General features: G+C 36.0%; 1 protein-coding gene across 3 annotated transcripts; it reads left to right on the top strand.

Annotated features, from left to right (window-relative positions):
• The first annotated feature begins 538 nt into the window (after positions 1–538).
• On the top strand, positions 539–14,023 carry LOC150108660 (GSK3-beta interaction protein-like). 3 transcript variants are annotated; one of them, XR_016550675.1, is made up of 2 exons: positions 539–1,513; positions 13,815–14,023. XR_016550675.1 is itself a non-coding variant. In XM_090416136.1 (2 exons), exons 1-2 carry the CDS (start codon positions 721–723, stop codon positions 13,828–13,830), a joined length of 387 nt encoding a protein of 128 aa, XP_090272262.1. In that variant the 5' UTR covers positions 539–720; the 3' UTR covers positions 13,831–14,023. The 3 variants fall into 3 exon arrangements, 2 of the variants coding, with proteins under 2 accessions (XP_090272262.1, XP_090272261.1); XM_090416136.1 differs by having other exon boundaries at positions 539–1,091; XM_090416135.1 differs by lacking the exon at positions 13,815–14,023 and adding an exon at positions 2,070–2,208 and having other exon boundaries at positions 539–1,091.
• The last annotated feature ends 2,155 nt before the right edge of the window (positions 14,024–16,178 follow it).

Here is a 16,178-nt window from a genome sequence, read left to right as displayed (position 1 = left end):
TGCGTTGTTCAATAGATTTGTTAGTTTGACCAAAGTATGGGATATTGCAATCACACCACAATTTATATACTCCAGGGTACTTAAGGTTGTGATGAGTAGGTTTTGGATGGCTGATTAGAGAGCGGATTTTTGGAAGTGTGGTGAAGAAGGTCCTGATATTATATTTTTTAAGGACTTTAGCTATTTTCTTAGAGACTGTGCTAATGTATGGAATGGAGATGCTACCTTTAAAATTCATAGTCTCTGTTGTGCACTGCTTAGGAGGGTTCAGAAGAAATTTCTTAATTGTTTTTTCAGAGTATCCATTTTGTTTAATGGATTGATTGTGAAAAGCCATACTATAGCCAGACTGCTACCATCCTTCTACATATATATATATATATATATATATATATATATATATATATATATATAAAATATATATATATATATATTTTTTTTTTTTTCAGTAATATATATATATATATATATATATATATTACTGAGCTGTTTCGAAAACTACCCTAGCGGACATATATATTTTTTAAAAGATTGTAACATTTGTTGTTGTTTGCATTTCTTTCACTCGATTTCTAATTTATTTGCTAGTCATTTTTTTCAAATTAGATATGTCGAGTTTCGCAGTTGTCAAATCCCATTTTTGCTAAGGTATTAATTCTGGTGTAATTAGTTATTGGTTAGAATTTTATAAGGTACTGTTTTTATATCTAGAAAAATAACATGCAGGTGGAACGTGTGGAACCTACAGAATTAAATACCACATTGGAACTTGAATGGGAATCGGAAGCAGAATTCGCTATTGCTGATGTTCGATTTGCAGTGAAATATATTGATATATCTCAGGAGCTCCCGCGAAACAAGAAGGAAGTGTATTTAAACATAGAAACGAAAGAAGAAAAACGTTTTTGTGTGGGAATGTATCCCGAAGGTTTTAAAGTAGTAGCCTCAGAATTTGATATAAAACTAAAAAGGTTCTGTGAAAAAGAGATCTATTTTGAAACTCTTTATTCCCTTCTGGACAAATACAGTCCAGCTTACCGACAGGCATTTGGAAACGAACTTATTCAGAAGCTGTCAAAACTGAAAAACCCGTAAGAGCTCTTCTGGTGAATTTTTCGTTTTATAAGAGTAGCGAAGTGAAACATTAATATTCTAATGTCAAATTTATATTTATGGTATTATGCGGAATAGATCATTCTCCTGTGTGGGTTGTAGGAATTGCTGTATACAGGGTTATGCAAGTGATATGTGTACTTTTAAAGTAACAGATTCTTTCAGAAATAGGCAGTATGCAAATTAGAGGCAAACAAACAAAAAAAAATCTATTTGAAGGCTTAAAAATCCACTTGTTTTAGAATACTCGCACCTGCCGTGTGTTTATGCAGGCGTGTACTATGCATAATAATTATTTTTAGGTATTTTAAAATATTCAAGAGTAATACTTAAAAATGGGATATTTAATAACTCCATACAAAGTACTAGACAGAAATACTGATTTTCTAAACAGCTTCAGGTAACTAATTTCCTGTCTATTAATCTAGACAAGGCATTACAAATATAATTGAAGTACCAAGTACTAGTTTTGCTTGAAATGCTGCTCTTCATGAGCTTCTGTGCTATGTCATAATTGTGATATTCTAATAATTAAGCATCCCATTCTTTTATATATATATATATATATATATATATATATATATATATATATATATATATATATATATATAATATATAAATAGGTTTAACAGGTCTTCAACAGGTTTATATATATATATATATATATAAACCTGTTGAAGGATTTGTAATGCCCATTTTTTGATGGAGGTAATTTACTTGAATCAATCCAGTTCTTAGAATAGGAAAATGTTATTGCTTTAATCAGTTTCTATATGAATTAAAATGCTTTGTGTATACTGTACTATGCAATCTTTTATTTATTTTTTTAATTCACATGTGGATGTAATGTGAAGTACATGAAATAATAGTACATATTATTTCATGTGCTATTGTTTATCAAGGATATGTTTCATGCTATATTTATTATTATTATTATTATTCCTGACACCTCCAAGGAGTCCGAAGACTCATCGCAGTTAGTCAATATCATATGGAGATGCCAAGGTTTTCCTCCAGGAAGCTCTGGATTTACATCTCACAAAATAGGCAAGTGGCCAGAAGAACATATACACAATTAGAAGATTTACCATCAGTTTTTTGAAATACAGCTGTAAATAAAAAAAAAAAAAAAAAAAAAGAAGAAGTCCTTTATTCCCTGTAGCTACTCCCTTCTCATATTTTCTCTAGTTGATTCCAGACATAATATAGTATTCCCCAGTAAATTCAAGATTAGCTTTTAATTTTTTATGTATTATTCTTTATACATACTTGAATAGCAAAAAATTCGATTTTTAACTTCTTTTCTTGTTTCTGGATAGGATGCATACAGTATGGAATGCCTTGGAATTTGAGAAAGACAATATATATGACACTTTCTATTTTTTTTTTTTTAATAGCTTTCATTCATGCTTTAAAGAAACCATTATAAAAGCTAACAAAAATAAATAAATAAAAGATATGTCTCTCCATGAATGTAGAAACATCAGTTATTTAGACTTGCATGCTAGTTTGAACTCTTAAGTTTTTGGGAAATAGATTCTGAAAGTTTTTCCACATGATTATACTATAAATTAAAGATGTCAAGAAATTATATTCTTGGTTTAATCCTTTATCAGAGGTGATAAGCAAACATTAGTTACCTCATGACTGGGTAACTCATATATAGAGGCTAATGACTTTGCATCACTTGCCTTAATATCCCATAATGCAAAGCACATATCCTTACATACATGTATAATGCTATGCATTAATGGAAGAATCATTATCCAGACCAGTTTGGGTAGTGACTCTTGCCATAATGTATTTTATGCATTATTCTTTACAGATACTTGAGAAGAGCAAAAAATTCAATTTTTAACTTCTTTTCCTGTTTCTGGATAGGATGCATGCAGTATGGAACGCATCCTATCCAGAAACAGGAATTGAAAAGGAAAATGCATGTGACATTTTCAAATGTCAAATGCAAAGCACATATCCTTATACACATGTATAATATGTGTGCATTATACAAGGATATGTGCTTTGCATTTATGGGATACTATGGCAAGTGATGTGAAGTCATCAGCATCTATATACAAGTTGCCCAGTCATGAAGTTACTTCACATGCAAACTTTGTTTGCATACACTTTGATAAAGGATTAAACCTAGAATATGATTTCTTGGCATCTTTAATTTATGAATTCTTAAGGTTTAATGGATGCATTGCTGTTCAAACTCTGGTTGACTAAGTGATAGCATTTCCCCTTCCCCTCCAACCACCAGACTGACAAAGATGAAAGTGACAAAATTAATTAAATTTACTGTATATTTCAGATATCTCCTTTTCAAAAGTATAACCTCCCACTCTTTAAGAAACATATCAACAGTCTATATTTCCTTCTTAATCACTTGTCCACACATGGTACTGTAGTGTTATAGATTTTCTTTCATGTGTGGGGTCAACATAATAGACATTTATAAGCAATCTTATTGAGTTTTCAATAATTTAGAAGTCTTCATCAAAAGTTCATATGAAGCCATTTAATTTAGTGTGGGAAGGCTTATGTGTTCATTGTACATGTTGATTAATTTTAACAGTATAGATGAGAACACAGACTGATGAGAAAATAACTATATATTAACTTATTGCTGATATTTTGCTGGTATATTATCTATCCAGCATCTTCAGAGCACAAAAACAGTGTCACATTATGCAAGACAACTACAATCCGGTATAACAATGAGATTAGTTTGAACAATTGTAACATACAACACAAAGACTAAACTCCTAATTAGGCACTATCTATATGGGGGGGGGGGGAACACAAAGAAAGCAGGTATTAATTTGGTGTTAAGATGACTGTCCCCCAAATCTTTGGCAAATTTATACAGTCATACTTGTTGAGGTTTGGAGTATGCTTCAAGGCTTCTGTTGATTCCAGGAACAACCTCTCTGGCTTAAAAGCTTCTGTGCAGCACTTTTGTTTTTTTCCAATTGATCCTGTGTGTAGGGGTATTTAAAGCACTGTTTGCTAGTCCTGACTTGCCATAGCAATAGTGCTGGATGTATTTTTTATGTTCACTGAGGTGAATGTCCACAGTTCTTTCTGTCTGTCCATAGTAAGCGTGATCACATGAATTGGGCACTTCATAGACTCCTGGATGTGATAAAGGAGAGATTCTGTCCTTGGGTGAATGGATGAGAGTTGCCAATTTCACATACGGTTTAAATATGGTGCATTGTTGATGTTTATCAACACTCTTGATATCTTTTCAGATGTGCCTTTAATGTATGGGATGGTGACTTTTGTTGTAGTCTGTGGTAGACAGTGGGTGGATTTTAGCCATTGGCCAATGTGAATTTAAATGTTGAAATATATCAGGGGGAAATTGTGACTTTAGCAAATCAAGGGTTTCAGTTATTATTATTAATGTTTTTTTATTATTAACACCTCCAGGGAGTGCAAAGACTCATCGAGGGAGGGCACCTGCTATACAACTCCGTCTCCACCACTCAATCCACTAACTACGCCAACGGCATCTACCGCCGACCACCACTAGTATTTCCACAGTCAATGACTAACATCCATGCTCATGGCTGGATTCGAACCTGCAGCCTTTTGGTTGGAGAGTGGATACGCTAACCATTCGGCCAGCCAGGCTGGCAATGTTAATGGTACATTTGTGAATAGTGAGGTGATATCCATTGTCACTATTATGTCTGAACTTTTTAAGGTATGGTTTTCTAAAATACTTTTTAGGTAGGTAGAATTTTTAACAAAAGAGGGAGAATTGTTTGTGAGAATAGCTAGTAGCTTGGCTAAATGTCTATCAAGTTTATATGTGGAACTATTTATACTATCCACAATAGAGCATAAGGGTGTACCTTGTTTGTTAATTTTTGGTGCTCCATATATCATGGGTGTTTTGACATCAAAGGGATTGCGTTTGTTAACTGTTTCTTTAGGCCAGGAAGTGACTTTGTTCAGTAATTTGTACACCTTATTCTTTTGCGAGTTGGTGGGATCCCTATCTATAACCTGACTGATCTTGTAGGAGTGTGTGCATTTTGCTTTCATATTCTGTTGAATCCATCACTACAGTTGCATTCCTTTTGTCTGCTTTGGTTATGATAATGTGGTTATTATTGTGTAGCTTTTATTAGAGCAATGATTTCTTTATGTGGGATATTATTTGGGGGGGGGGGGATTTGAAATCCTCCTCCCCCTTCTTCTGTCTACCACAGAAGACTACAACAAAACTGTCACCATCTCATACATTAAAGGCACATCTGAAAAGATATCTAGACTATGCACCATATTTAAACCGTATGTGAAATTGGCAACTCTCATCCATTCACCCAAGGACGGAACCTCTCCTTTATCACATCCAAGAGTCTATGAAGTGCCCTGTTTGTGTGATCGAGCTTACTATGGACAGACAGGAAGAATTATGGACATCCACCTCAGTGAACATAAACAATACATCTGGCACTATTGCTATGGCAAGTCAGATCTAGCAGACCATGCTTTAGATACCCCAATACACAGGATCAATTGGAAAAAAACAAAAGTGCTGCACGGAAGCTTTTATAAATCAGAGAGGTTGTTCCTGGAATCAACAGAAGCCTTGAAACATACTCCAAACCTCAACAAATATGGCTGTATAAATTTGCCAAAGATTTGGGAGGCAGTCATCTTAACACCAAATTAATACCTGCTTTCTGTTTTATTTATTTTTCTACCATAGATGGTGCTAATTAGGACTTTGTCTTTGTGTTGTTTGTTACAATTGTCCAAACTAATCCCATTGGTGTTAGTCCCATTGTTATACTAGATTGTAGTTGTCTCATGCACTGTGACAACTGTTTTTGTGCTCTGAAGATGCTGGATAGAATACCAGCAATAAGTTAGTAAATAGTTATTTTCTTATCAGTCTGTGTTCTCATCTATACCGTTAAAATTAATCAACATTTAATTTAGTGATCTGTGTAAATACTGTGATCTCCTAGTCCAGACTTGCTGTGTATATTAAGGTGGTGAATAATCACAAACTTAATGAGTCTGGACTTGGAAATTGTGGCATTAACACACATCACCGAATTAAATGGCATCATGTTTACATATATTTTCAAGATTATTTAAAGAATCACATGAGGGCTTTCTACATCCAAAACATAAGCAGCTTGTGTTTCTTGCATTTAGGAAGTAGATATCCAAAAGGACTAATATATAAGTAAATTTAAGTAATTTTCTATTTCCATAATTAAATTATTAACAGATATCACTTCTATCTAAACATGAATTTTTTTTTTATTATTTCAAAAAGTGTTCTACTTTAATTTACTTTATCCAGTATGGCTCTGATGCTGCTAGTTTAACACTAGAGAAATATTAATTTTTGCATACTGGTTAGCAAATTGATGGTGAAAACTCAGATTGTGGATGATTAGATAGCTACTGAATGAGAATTTGAACTGGTAATATAATCTGTTTGAATAAGGAAATACAGGGTGCAAGGTGTAGCCATCTTGATATAATTATGGTTTTGTTTTATATAGTGAAAGTTTTTCATTCAGTATGATTCCAATTGTGGCATTCAAGATACCAAGTAATTTTATATAAACTTGGTTTTTAATCCTATATCCCAAGTAAGCAAACAGACAAGTAAGTCAAGTTTGCACCTGCAAGTAGTGCAAGTCTAGGCAACTCATGGTAGTGCCACCCTGGGCAACTTATGGTAGTGCAATTCATGGTAAAGGTGGATTAGGCTCTGATCACTTTCCTTAGTATTTTTCCCTTAATGTAAAGCACATCCCCTTGCAGAGATGAATGATGCTATGCATTAAAGGCAACGGTCACTACCCATACTGGTTTCAACCTTTATTGAGGTCTCGTCAGTGGGAGCCAGACCTGACATTGCTAAGGGTGAAGTAATGCAGAGCTTATGAATTTTACCTAAACAAGTTGCCACAAGGCGCTTTGACCGTATTAAATAAAACCTTATGATGAGAGATAGATGTAGAAAGTTTTTTAACTTGAGTATATTATGTATTCAAGATACCAAGTAATTTTATATAAACTTTTATATAAAAGTTTTTAATCCTATATCCCAAGTGAGCAAACAGACATGCATCTGCAAGTAATTAACCCACCTTTACCACAAATTGCCCAGAGTGGCACTACCATGAGTTGCCTAGACTTGCACTACTTGCAGGTGCAAACTTGACTTGACTTGTCTGTTTGCTCACTTGGGATATAGGATTAAAAACAAAGTTTATATAAAATTACTTGGTATCTTGAATACATAATATACCCAAGTTAAAAAACTTTCTACATCTATCTCTCATCCTGAGATTTTATTTAATAAGGTCAAAGCACCTTGTGGCAACTTATTTCGGTGAAATTCATAAGCTCTGCATGACTTCAACCTTAGCATTGTGGTTTTGGATTAGGATTTAGGATTGTGAATTACAATTAGCATATGGATTCAAGATGGCGGAAGATGAATACTGGCATGATGGTTGTTGTTGCGAAGAATGTTTTTGATTTTAGAGGTGATTACTGAGTTTTAGATTTTGTGAATCTTCTTTGATAGCGGAATACAAGGAAAGATTTTGACTTTTGATGGAATTTTACGGTCCTTGCCCGTTCTCTTCGCCATTATAAACATTTCTCAGGTAAGCATATTTGAATACTTTTAAATATGAACAGTTTAAGTCCCGACGACTTTGTCCAATCTCTGGATAAGAAGCTGGCGCTCGACCTCCTCAAAAAAACTGTTGAAGAAATTTGTGGTAGAGTGGCCAAGGTTTCTAAACTTCATTCAGCGACAGATGACTCCACAGAAGGGGACAACTCAACACGAGGGGAAGAAGGGAAGATGAATCTGATAATCTCTGCTCCCACACCAAAAGACGATACTGAAACTCCTGCTCGAAAAAAGCGAAAAACAGCAGAGACTCAGATAAACGAGGGAATGGAAGAAGATGCCCCCAACACTGACCTCCCCAACCCAACAATGAAAAAGTTCCTCCAATTGTCCTGCGGGAAAAAGAACGATGGATTGCCCTCAGGCCTATTATGCAAAACCACCAAATTGCCTATTCATGGACAAAAAACGTAGACGACGGAGTTAAAATCCAGCCTGCCACAGTAGGCGACCACAGATACCTCACAAAAACCATGGATGAGTTAGATATTAAATATCATACTTACTCAATGAAGTCAGAAAAACCTAAAAGTTGTACTCAGTGGAGTTACAGAAAACATCTGCACAGATGAAATAACTGAAGACCTCCGCCTCCACGATCTCCCACCTGTCAAAGCCAGCAGAATGTTATCGGCCGACAAGAGTCCAGTGCCCCTAGTACTCGTAGAGATACCCAACACACACAAGAACACATACAACATAACAATGATCTGTGGTCTGAAAATCACAACTGAACCACTAAGGAAAAGATCCTCGTCAGGCCAATGCCACAGATGTCAGAAGTACGGACACGCATAGAAACTCTGCAGAGTAGACTACAAATGCCTCAAATGTGGGCAAAACCACCGCACAGCAACCTGCTCAAAACCCAGGACCTCACCAGCCAAATGCATGAACTGCAGTTGTAGTCACTACCCTAAGAATAAAACAGACAAAAGGAAACAGATCTCTCAACCCTGCCCACAGGCACCAGATTCAACAGCTCCCCAGTTGCCTGACACCCAACAAAAGACAGCAAAATACCAGCTCTCACAAAATGGAAAATACCAACAATCTGGAAAGCCACCGTCGAAGCAGGACATACGCCAAAGTAGCCCGTTCATCCAAAGATATCCAGCTGGACCAAATTCTTCCAACATGACAACGGTCATCACAGCCTCATTGGCAAACATGCTTCAAGACTTCAGTAAGTCAAACCTTTCATCAAACTCCACAAAAAGATTTCTAAAAGAAACTCAAACCATCTTATCAATGTTTGTTGATGAACAAAACTAGATTACTCCTGACTTACTACAGATCGCTACTTGGAACGCCAATGCTCTAAAAAACAAGACACTGGAGCTTCAAGAATTCTCTCTCAGATACAACCCTGACATTATCCTAATTAATGAAACTCATCTAAGACCTGCAGACAATCCAAAACTGAGAGACTACACGCTATATAGAAATGACTGACTGGACTACAGAGGTGGTGGTACAGCCATATTTAACAGGAACTGCATCAGGCACAATGGAATACTCACCCCCCAACCTCCAACCTAGAACTCACCAGTGTCGAGGTCCACACAAACTCAACTGGAAGACTTAAAATCTACGTCGCCTACAACTCCCCGCTAAAACCCTGCTATTTTCCGACTTGGATGCTGTACTAGGCATAAATGAATCCATCATCATTGCTGGAGACTTAAACTCCAAACATCCCTCGTGGAACAGCAGAACCACAAATAAAAATGGCCATATCCTCTTCAGCTACACAGGATTAAACAGTGCTGTTGTAACAGGACCCACCGAACCAACCCACCACAGCCCAACTTGCACAGCTGACATCCTAGACATCGCCATCCTACACAACATCAAATACCAGCACAGCATTCAAGCACTGAATGAATTATCATCAGACCACAACCCAATCCTACTTCGCTTAGGGAACAAAGACCAGTCACCTCCCCCCCCCCCCCAGACCTCCATTGTCTGGGAGAAACTTAGGAAAGTGCTACCAGAACACATTGGTCTGGTTCCCCATATAAAAGCCAAGGAAGAAATAGACATGGCAATAAAGAACCTATCCAATCAAATCAAAGCCATAACAGCAGCCACAGTATCCACAATTACCCACAAACAAAACCATCTCCCAGAAGAAATCATGGACTTAATAAGGGGAAAAAGACAAAGAAAAAGATATCACAACACTCGTGCTTCCCAGGACAAAACAGCCCTCAACAGATTAAACAAATCTGTCTGAGAAGCTCTCCAGAACCATAGGAATCAACAATGGGACAACAAGCTCACCTCCATCTCCACAGCAGATCATTCCATATGGAAATTCCTAAACAACCTCAGGAACAAGCGCAAATCCTTCTCCCCCTCTGCAAGCAGAACAGCACAGATGCTGACAAAGCCAAAGCCATAGCAAGAAACCTAGAGAAACAATGTAGTCCTGCATATGAGAACCTAAACTACAAGTCCTATAATGCCTACCTCACCTACCGAAATAATCAGCATCATCAACCATCTCAAGATCAAAAAATCCCCAGGTTCTGATGGCATTACTAACAAAGTCATCAAGGCACTACCACGCAAAGCCATAGCACATCTGGCAAACATCATAAACTCCATCCTCAAATGGCAGTACTTCCCCCAGTCGTGGAAAATAGCTGACATCATCCCAATTCACAAACCAGGCAAAGACCCACACCTACCTGAAAATTACCGTCCCATCAGCCTGCTATCCAACTTAGGGAAAATAGCAGAGAAAATCATCCTTATCAGACTCCAAGATCATGTCAACCAACTAAATATCATTCCACAAGAACAATTTGGCTTCCGTCAAAATGACAGCACCATCCAGCAGATCCATAGACTGGTAGAATACGTCACCACAGGATTTAATTGGAATCAGCACACTGGAGCCATCTTCCTAGACATCTCAAAGGCCTTCGATAAGATCTGACACCAAGGCCTCCTCTACAAAGTTATCATCGCTAACCTTCCACTAAACATGATATACCTGATCAAATCACCTCTTAACCAGGAGGATGCAAGTCAAAATCAATGAAACAGTCTCAACCCAATGGAAAATCCTCGCTGGAGTTCCTCAAGGATCACTGCTAGCTCCGATCCTATTCAACATCTATATGGCAGACATCCCTCAAAATCCTCTCTCATCCATCATCACCCTTTATGCAGATGACGCGGCTATACTAGCCTGATCCCACCAACCACATCTCGTAACCAAAAAACTACAAGACACCATCCTGAATCTAGAAAAATGGTTTACAGACTGGCGACTACAATTAAACTCCCAGAAAAGCACAACGATACTCTTCACAAGAAGACAAGCATCCCCCAAAGGAGACATCATTCTGTTCAACTGTAAAATTCCCTGGAAAACTGAAGCTAAATACCTCGGAATACTGTCTCTGTTGATCATGTCTTGATCAACAGAGACAGCAAACTAAGCTCAAGAAACAGAATTCTACTGTACAAGACAGTGATCCATCCCACAATTATATATGCCTCCTCAGCTTGGAGCCATACCTCCAAGACAAACATCCTCAAGCTACAAAGACTACAGAACAAGTGCCTGCAAATGATACGGGATGCCCCGTGGTTCATCAGTAACGCCCAGATCCACCGGGACATAAATATCCCCTACATCTCTCCACTACTACGCTCCCTAGTAGAAAAATTCTTTATGAAGACGTCTACGCATCCAAACCAACTAATACAACAAGCTGGAAACTATGATGGTAATGACCACTGGAAACACAAAAGACTGAAAGCCATCCTAGCACTCAACGACGAATAACCACTTCTGCCCACTCAGGGCGAGCTAAAATAGCTCACAAATCTCTCCCATCACTGCTCCCGAAACAGACAACAGGGAATATGAAAAGCGTCAAGCTTCACCCTCTGCGCCATATATGTCCTGCATCCAACCTTAGCATTGTCAGGTCTGGCTCTCACTGACAAGACCTCAATAAAGGTCGAAACCGGTATGGGTAGTGACCATTGCCTTTATTGCATAGCATCATACATCTGCACAAGGCGATGCGCTTTACATTAAGGGAAAAATACTAAGGAAAGTGATCAGAGCTTAAACCACCTTTACCACGAGTTGCCTAGTGTGGCACTATCATAAGTTGCTCAAAGTGGCACTACCATGAGTTGCCTAGACTTGTACTACTTGCAGGCACAAACTTGGCTTGTCTGTTTGCTCACTTGGGATATAGGATTAAAAACCAAGTTTATATAAAATTACTTGGTATGTTGAATATATAATATACCCATGTTAAAAAACTTTCTACATCCAATTGTGGCAGTTATAAGTTTGCACTCAGTATACCTAATGCACTGAACTGTTCAGTGTACAAATAGATAGCCTAATACCTGGATTACATAATGAAGAGAAATTTCTCGTTGGTAGTAGAGTACAACTTGGAGCATTTTATATGACTTTCACGAAGGGCTTTTCTTGCAGGATAGGTGATCTGAGCTTTGTTTTTACCTGCATATGTGAGGGAGGGACGGGGGAACTTTTACAAATGTTTAAATTGCCTGGTGATAAACCTGAAGAGTCAACATTTAGTGTAACTAGAATGACAAATTTTGACATATATATATATAAACTACCAAAATGTATATATAATGAAATCTTGAGTCATTGATGCAGATCAAGACGTCCTGTCAAGTAAATTTTATAATGACGATTATGAGAAACTTCCTGACTGCACTACTCTTTGGATAAGATTGGAAAACTCATTAAGGAAAAGTGCTGTAGTATGTGTTTTCCTATATTGAATAACACTTGGAAGATGTAGACATAATTTAGATGTGTATAGAACATAGACTGGGTTTTTTGTTCCCCCAGAACATGCAAACCAGCCCCATATCCACAGTACTATCTGTGGATATGGGGCCGGTTTGTGTATAATCAGTTGTGAATTATCTTGCATGTGAAGTATCTTCACGACTGGGCTACTTGTAAGTAGAAGCTAATGACTTCACATCATTTACCTCAAATGTTGAAACCTATCTTGGAAGTACATTCCAATGATGCATAGCATTATACATGTCTGAAAGGAGGTGTGCTTTGTATAATGAGATATTAAATTAAATCAAGTGATGTGAAATCATTAGCCTCTATATACAAGTAGCTCAGTCATGAAGATACTTAACGCACAAACTTTGTTTGCTTACTTAGATAAAGGATTAAACAAAGAATATGATTTCTTGGAATCTTTAATTTATAGTATAACCAAGTGAAAAAAAAATTTACGAATGAATTCCTTGTCTACCATGTGTCACCAGGCATGGGGAACCACTTTCAACTTCTGTAACTCATTTCCTAAATTCACCAAGTTATCGTGTAGTAATTTGGTGATGAAAATGAAACTTTTCAAGTTTTGTTTTCATGATTAAAGTTTGGTATGACACCATATGAATTAAGTCTGATTCCCTTGCAGAATGAATTGACTCTGTTATTTACATGTATAGTTAATAGAACATTTTTATATGTTATTCACATATCCACATTACTAAATGTTGGTGCTTCCTTTTAGCTCAAAAGTGCTTAGAAAACTAGATATTGTGTAGTGTAATGTTGAATATCTGTGGAATGTGTTATGGAGCATTTAACTCTAAGAATGAACAGAGGACCACCTCGTTGCTCACTAGTCTCTGCCTACTTCGTTTGGGGAATTATTTTTCTGCATGTGATTTTTTGCATTATGTTTAGTTTTCATTTAAATGCTAGAGGACATAATTTTAACAACAAAAATTGAGATAACAGACAAAGAGCATAGTAAAACATGATTTCCCCTGCATTTTGGAGGCGAGTTTGTCTCTTATGCTTATTTAAAATTGTTGGGATGGACTGATGTTTTATTACATATAATTAATTGCTAAATCTAGAATATTCCAAGTGGATTGTGTCTATTTAGTAACATATTGAGGCAATTCATGTTTTGAAGTGAGTTTATGAAATCTGTTTATTGCATGTATTTTCCAGACTGTTTTTGCTTTGAGGGAGGGAGTGTACTTGCTTCTGTATGAGTTCAGCTAAATCATTGTCATCTGATAAGCTGTTATAAAATTTTTCCCTGTACCGTAAAGTTGGATTTGAATCCTGACCTTTTTAATCAAAAGGTTCTTTCGACTGATAATGGAGGTATTTCAAGTGGGAGTATTACTTTGTTTCATTTGCTGTGCAAATAAACTCTCAGGTATGTATTAGTATTTCTTAAAATGTTTAAAAATAATATCGTGAGTTACAGTAAATTACAAAAAATAGATAGCAATAAAAAGAGGCCTAATAATAAAATATTCATTGTGTATTCTTATCAAGTCCTAATTTTCATTTCTGAAAACTACTTATTAATTGGTTTATTTTATTTAGAAAAAAATACTTTATTTCAAATAAAGTATTATTTGAAAATATGGATATTAGAAATATTGAAAATATTTCTAATATGGATGTCAAACATCCATATTAGAAATAAAGTACCTTAAATACAAGATTTAATATATTTGATTTCAAATTGGCATAATTTGCCCAAAGGAAATGATTTTTGCTTTGTAGATTAAAATTCATTGTGGAAGATATTATTGGATTTTGTAAAATGAATGAATGCAAGTATCAGTTTGTTTTTAAACAAGTAAGTGTACTTATTACCAAGTTTCAAACACATATGCAACTACTTTTATGTATGACTTATTTTCCATCAATGAATTAAGAAGAAATCAGTAGCAATAAATGTATTGAAGGATATATTGCTTTTTTTCAAATGTTCTTTGGCATTGTTTTCAAATTAAGTGAAAATTAATGCAGTAATTTTAAAAGAGCCACAAAAGATTCCTATATCTTATACATGCCTATGTTAATTACAAGAAAGCATAGTGGATTAAAAAATTAGAATCTAATTTTTTTTTTTTCTCCTCTCACAATATACATTTCTTCCAGTTCATTGTATGTCTTCTTCTTCCCATCATGTATTAGGCCTAGTGGCCTGTTACGGAGCTATCCTTAGCTCTTCTAAGCTGTACCTGTCCTGAGGATACGGTAGCTAGTCATAAGACACACTGGTGCCTCCCAGTGTGTCCTATGACTGTAGCCTATGTGTTCAAAGGGCTGGTTTGTCTGCTTGCAGGATGAAAACCCCCAAAAAAACTGGGGACAAAAACCCTGCTGTCCATGCCCAAGACCAGCTAACTTGGCTATGGCTGAGAAAAATCCTTAAGCTCCTCACGTCGGTGATGAGAATCGAACCTAGCTAGGACACTCCTTTCCCAGGAATATGGTTGCAAAGCGCATAGCCACTCGGCTAACCGCGCAGACTACGTTATATGTAATATTCTTAATGGGGCAGCACATATTATATCTGTAGGTCTTGCCTTGATAATTTGACATTTTATAATAAGGTGACAGTGGAATTTGATAAAGGAGATGTACACCATGATACTGTTGGACTTTGCATAGACATTTGACAGAGTACTACATGGAAAACTTTGATTTTTTTGACACCTTATTGATTTTTCAATAAGGTGTCTAAGATCTGTGATCTAGTCTCTTGTATCTCTTCCCTTCATGAATCCAATCTATTCTGAAGACACATGAGACTTTAGGTGATAATTACTTTTTTCTTTGATTACATAGAGCATGATTTTAGTTGCATTTGAGATGAGTGCAGTTATTGTATAGTTTTCATATATCTTGGTACTTTTTTATGGGTTGGTATAAAGATTCCATTCCTTCAGTTCATTGTTAATTCCTTCAAATCGGTATTACTTCAGTTTTTCTGCTCTGCCCATGTTCTTTTCATCTCAGCTGCAAGTTTCATCATAATTTGCAGCTGTTCTAATTTTCGTATTTTTGATAGCTCGTTTCACTTCTCTCTCTCTGAGGATAGAATGTTAATTTTTCTATGTTTGCATCTAACATTCATTATTTAATGCATCTGAATTTTTGTAGAAATCCTCAGTATTTTTTCCATCTCTCCAAAATTCCTTTTTTTTTTTAAATTTTTAATTTTTTTTTTAGTTAGGAGGTGTCCACCATTGCCTTCTATGTTGCAGCATTTTTTTTTTTTTTTTTTGCCTCAAAATTATTAGAGAACTCTTGATTTTTGAAAAGAGATGCTTTGTTTCATTACTGTCTGTGTATGTGACCCTTATCTCCTCTGTTTATCCTATATCACCTTTGCCATATAATTTTTTGTCAAGTCTAATTTACTTTTTAACCAAGTGAAAAAATGTTTACAACTATATCTGATCCAAAGTACTTTAATATTAAAGTGATGAGCCTTTTTTTACTACTTGTATATGTAGAAAAAATTTATTATTATTAGACACCTCTAGGAAGTCCCAAGATTCATTG

Source organism: Typopeltis vanoorti, chromosome 3 (assembly GCF_054136105.1).
Source record: "Typopeltis vanoorti isolate ZY-2024b chromosome 3, IOZ_Tvanoo_1.0, whole genome shotgun sequence".
Lineage (NCBI taxonomy): Eukaryota > Metazoa > Arthropoda > Arachnida > Uropygi > Thelyphonidae > Typopeltis > Typopeltis vanoorti.
This window is presented reverse-complemented; position numbering and strand designations above follow the sequence as displayed.

What these genes read in the sequence shown, in the direction of transcription:
- LOC150108660 (XM_090416135.1), top strand. Translation starts at nt 721, where the DNA reads ATGCAGGTGGAACGTGTGGAACCTACAGAATTAAATACCACATTGGAA. An exon ending in CTGTCAAAACTGAAAAACCC is followed by an intron (nt 1,092 to 2,069) that starts GTAAGAGCTCTT and finishes GACACCTCCAAG; the next exon opens with GAGTCCGAAGACTCATCGCA.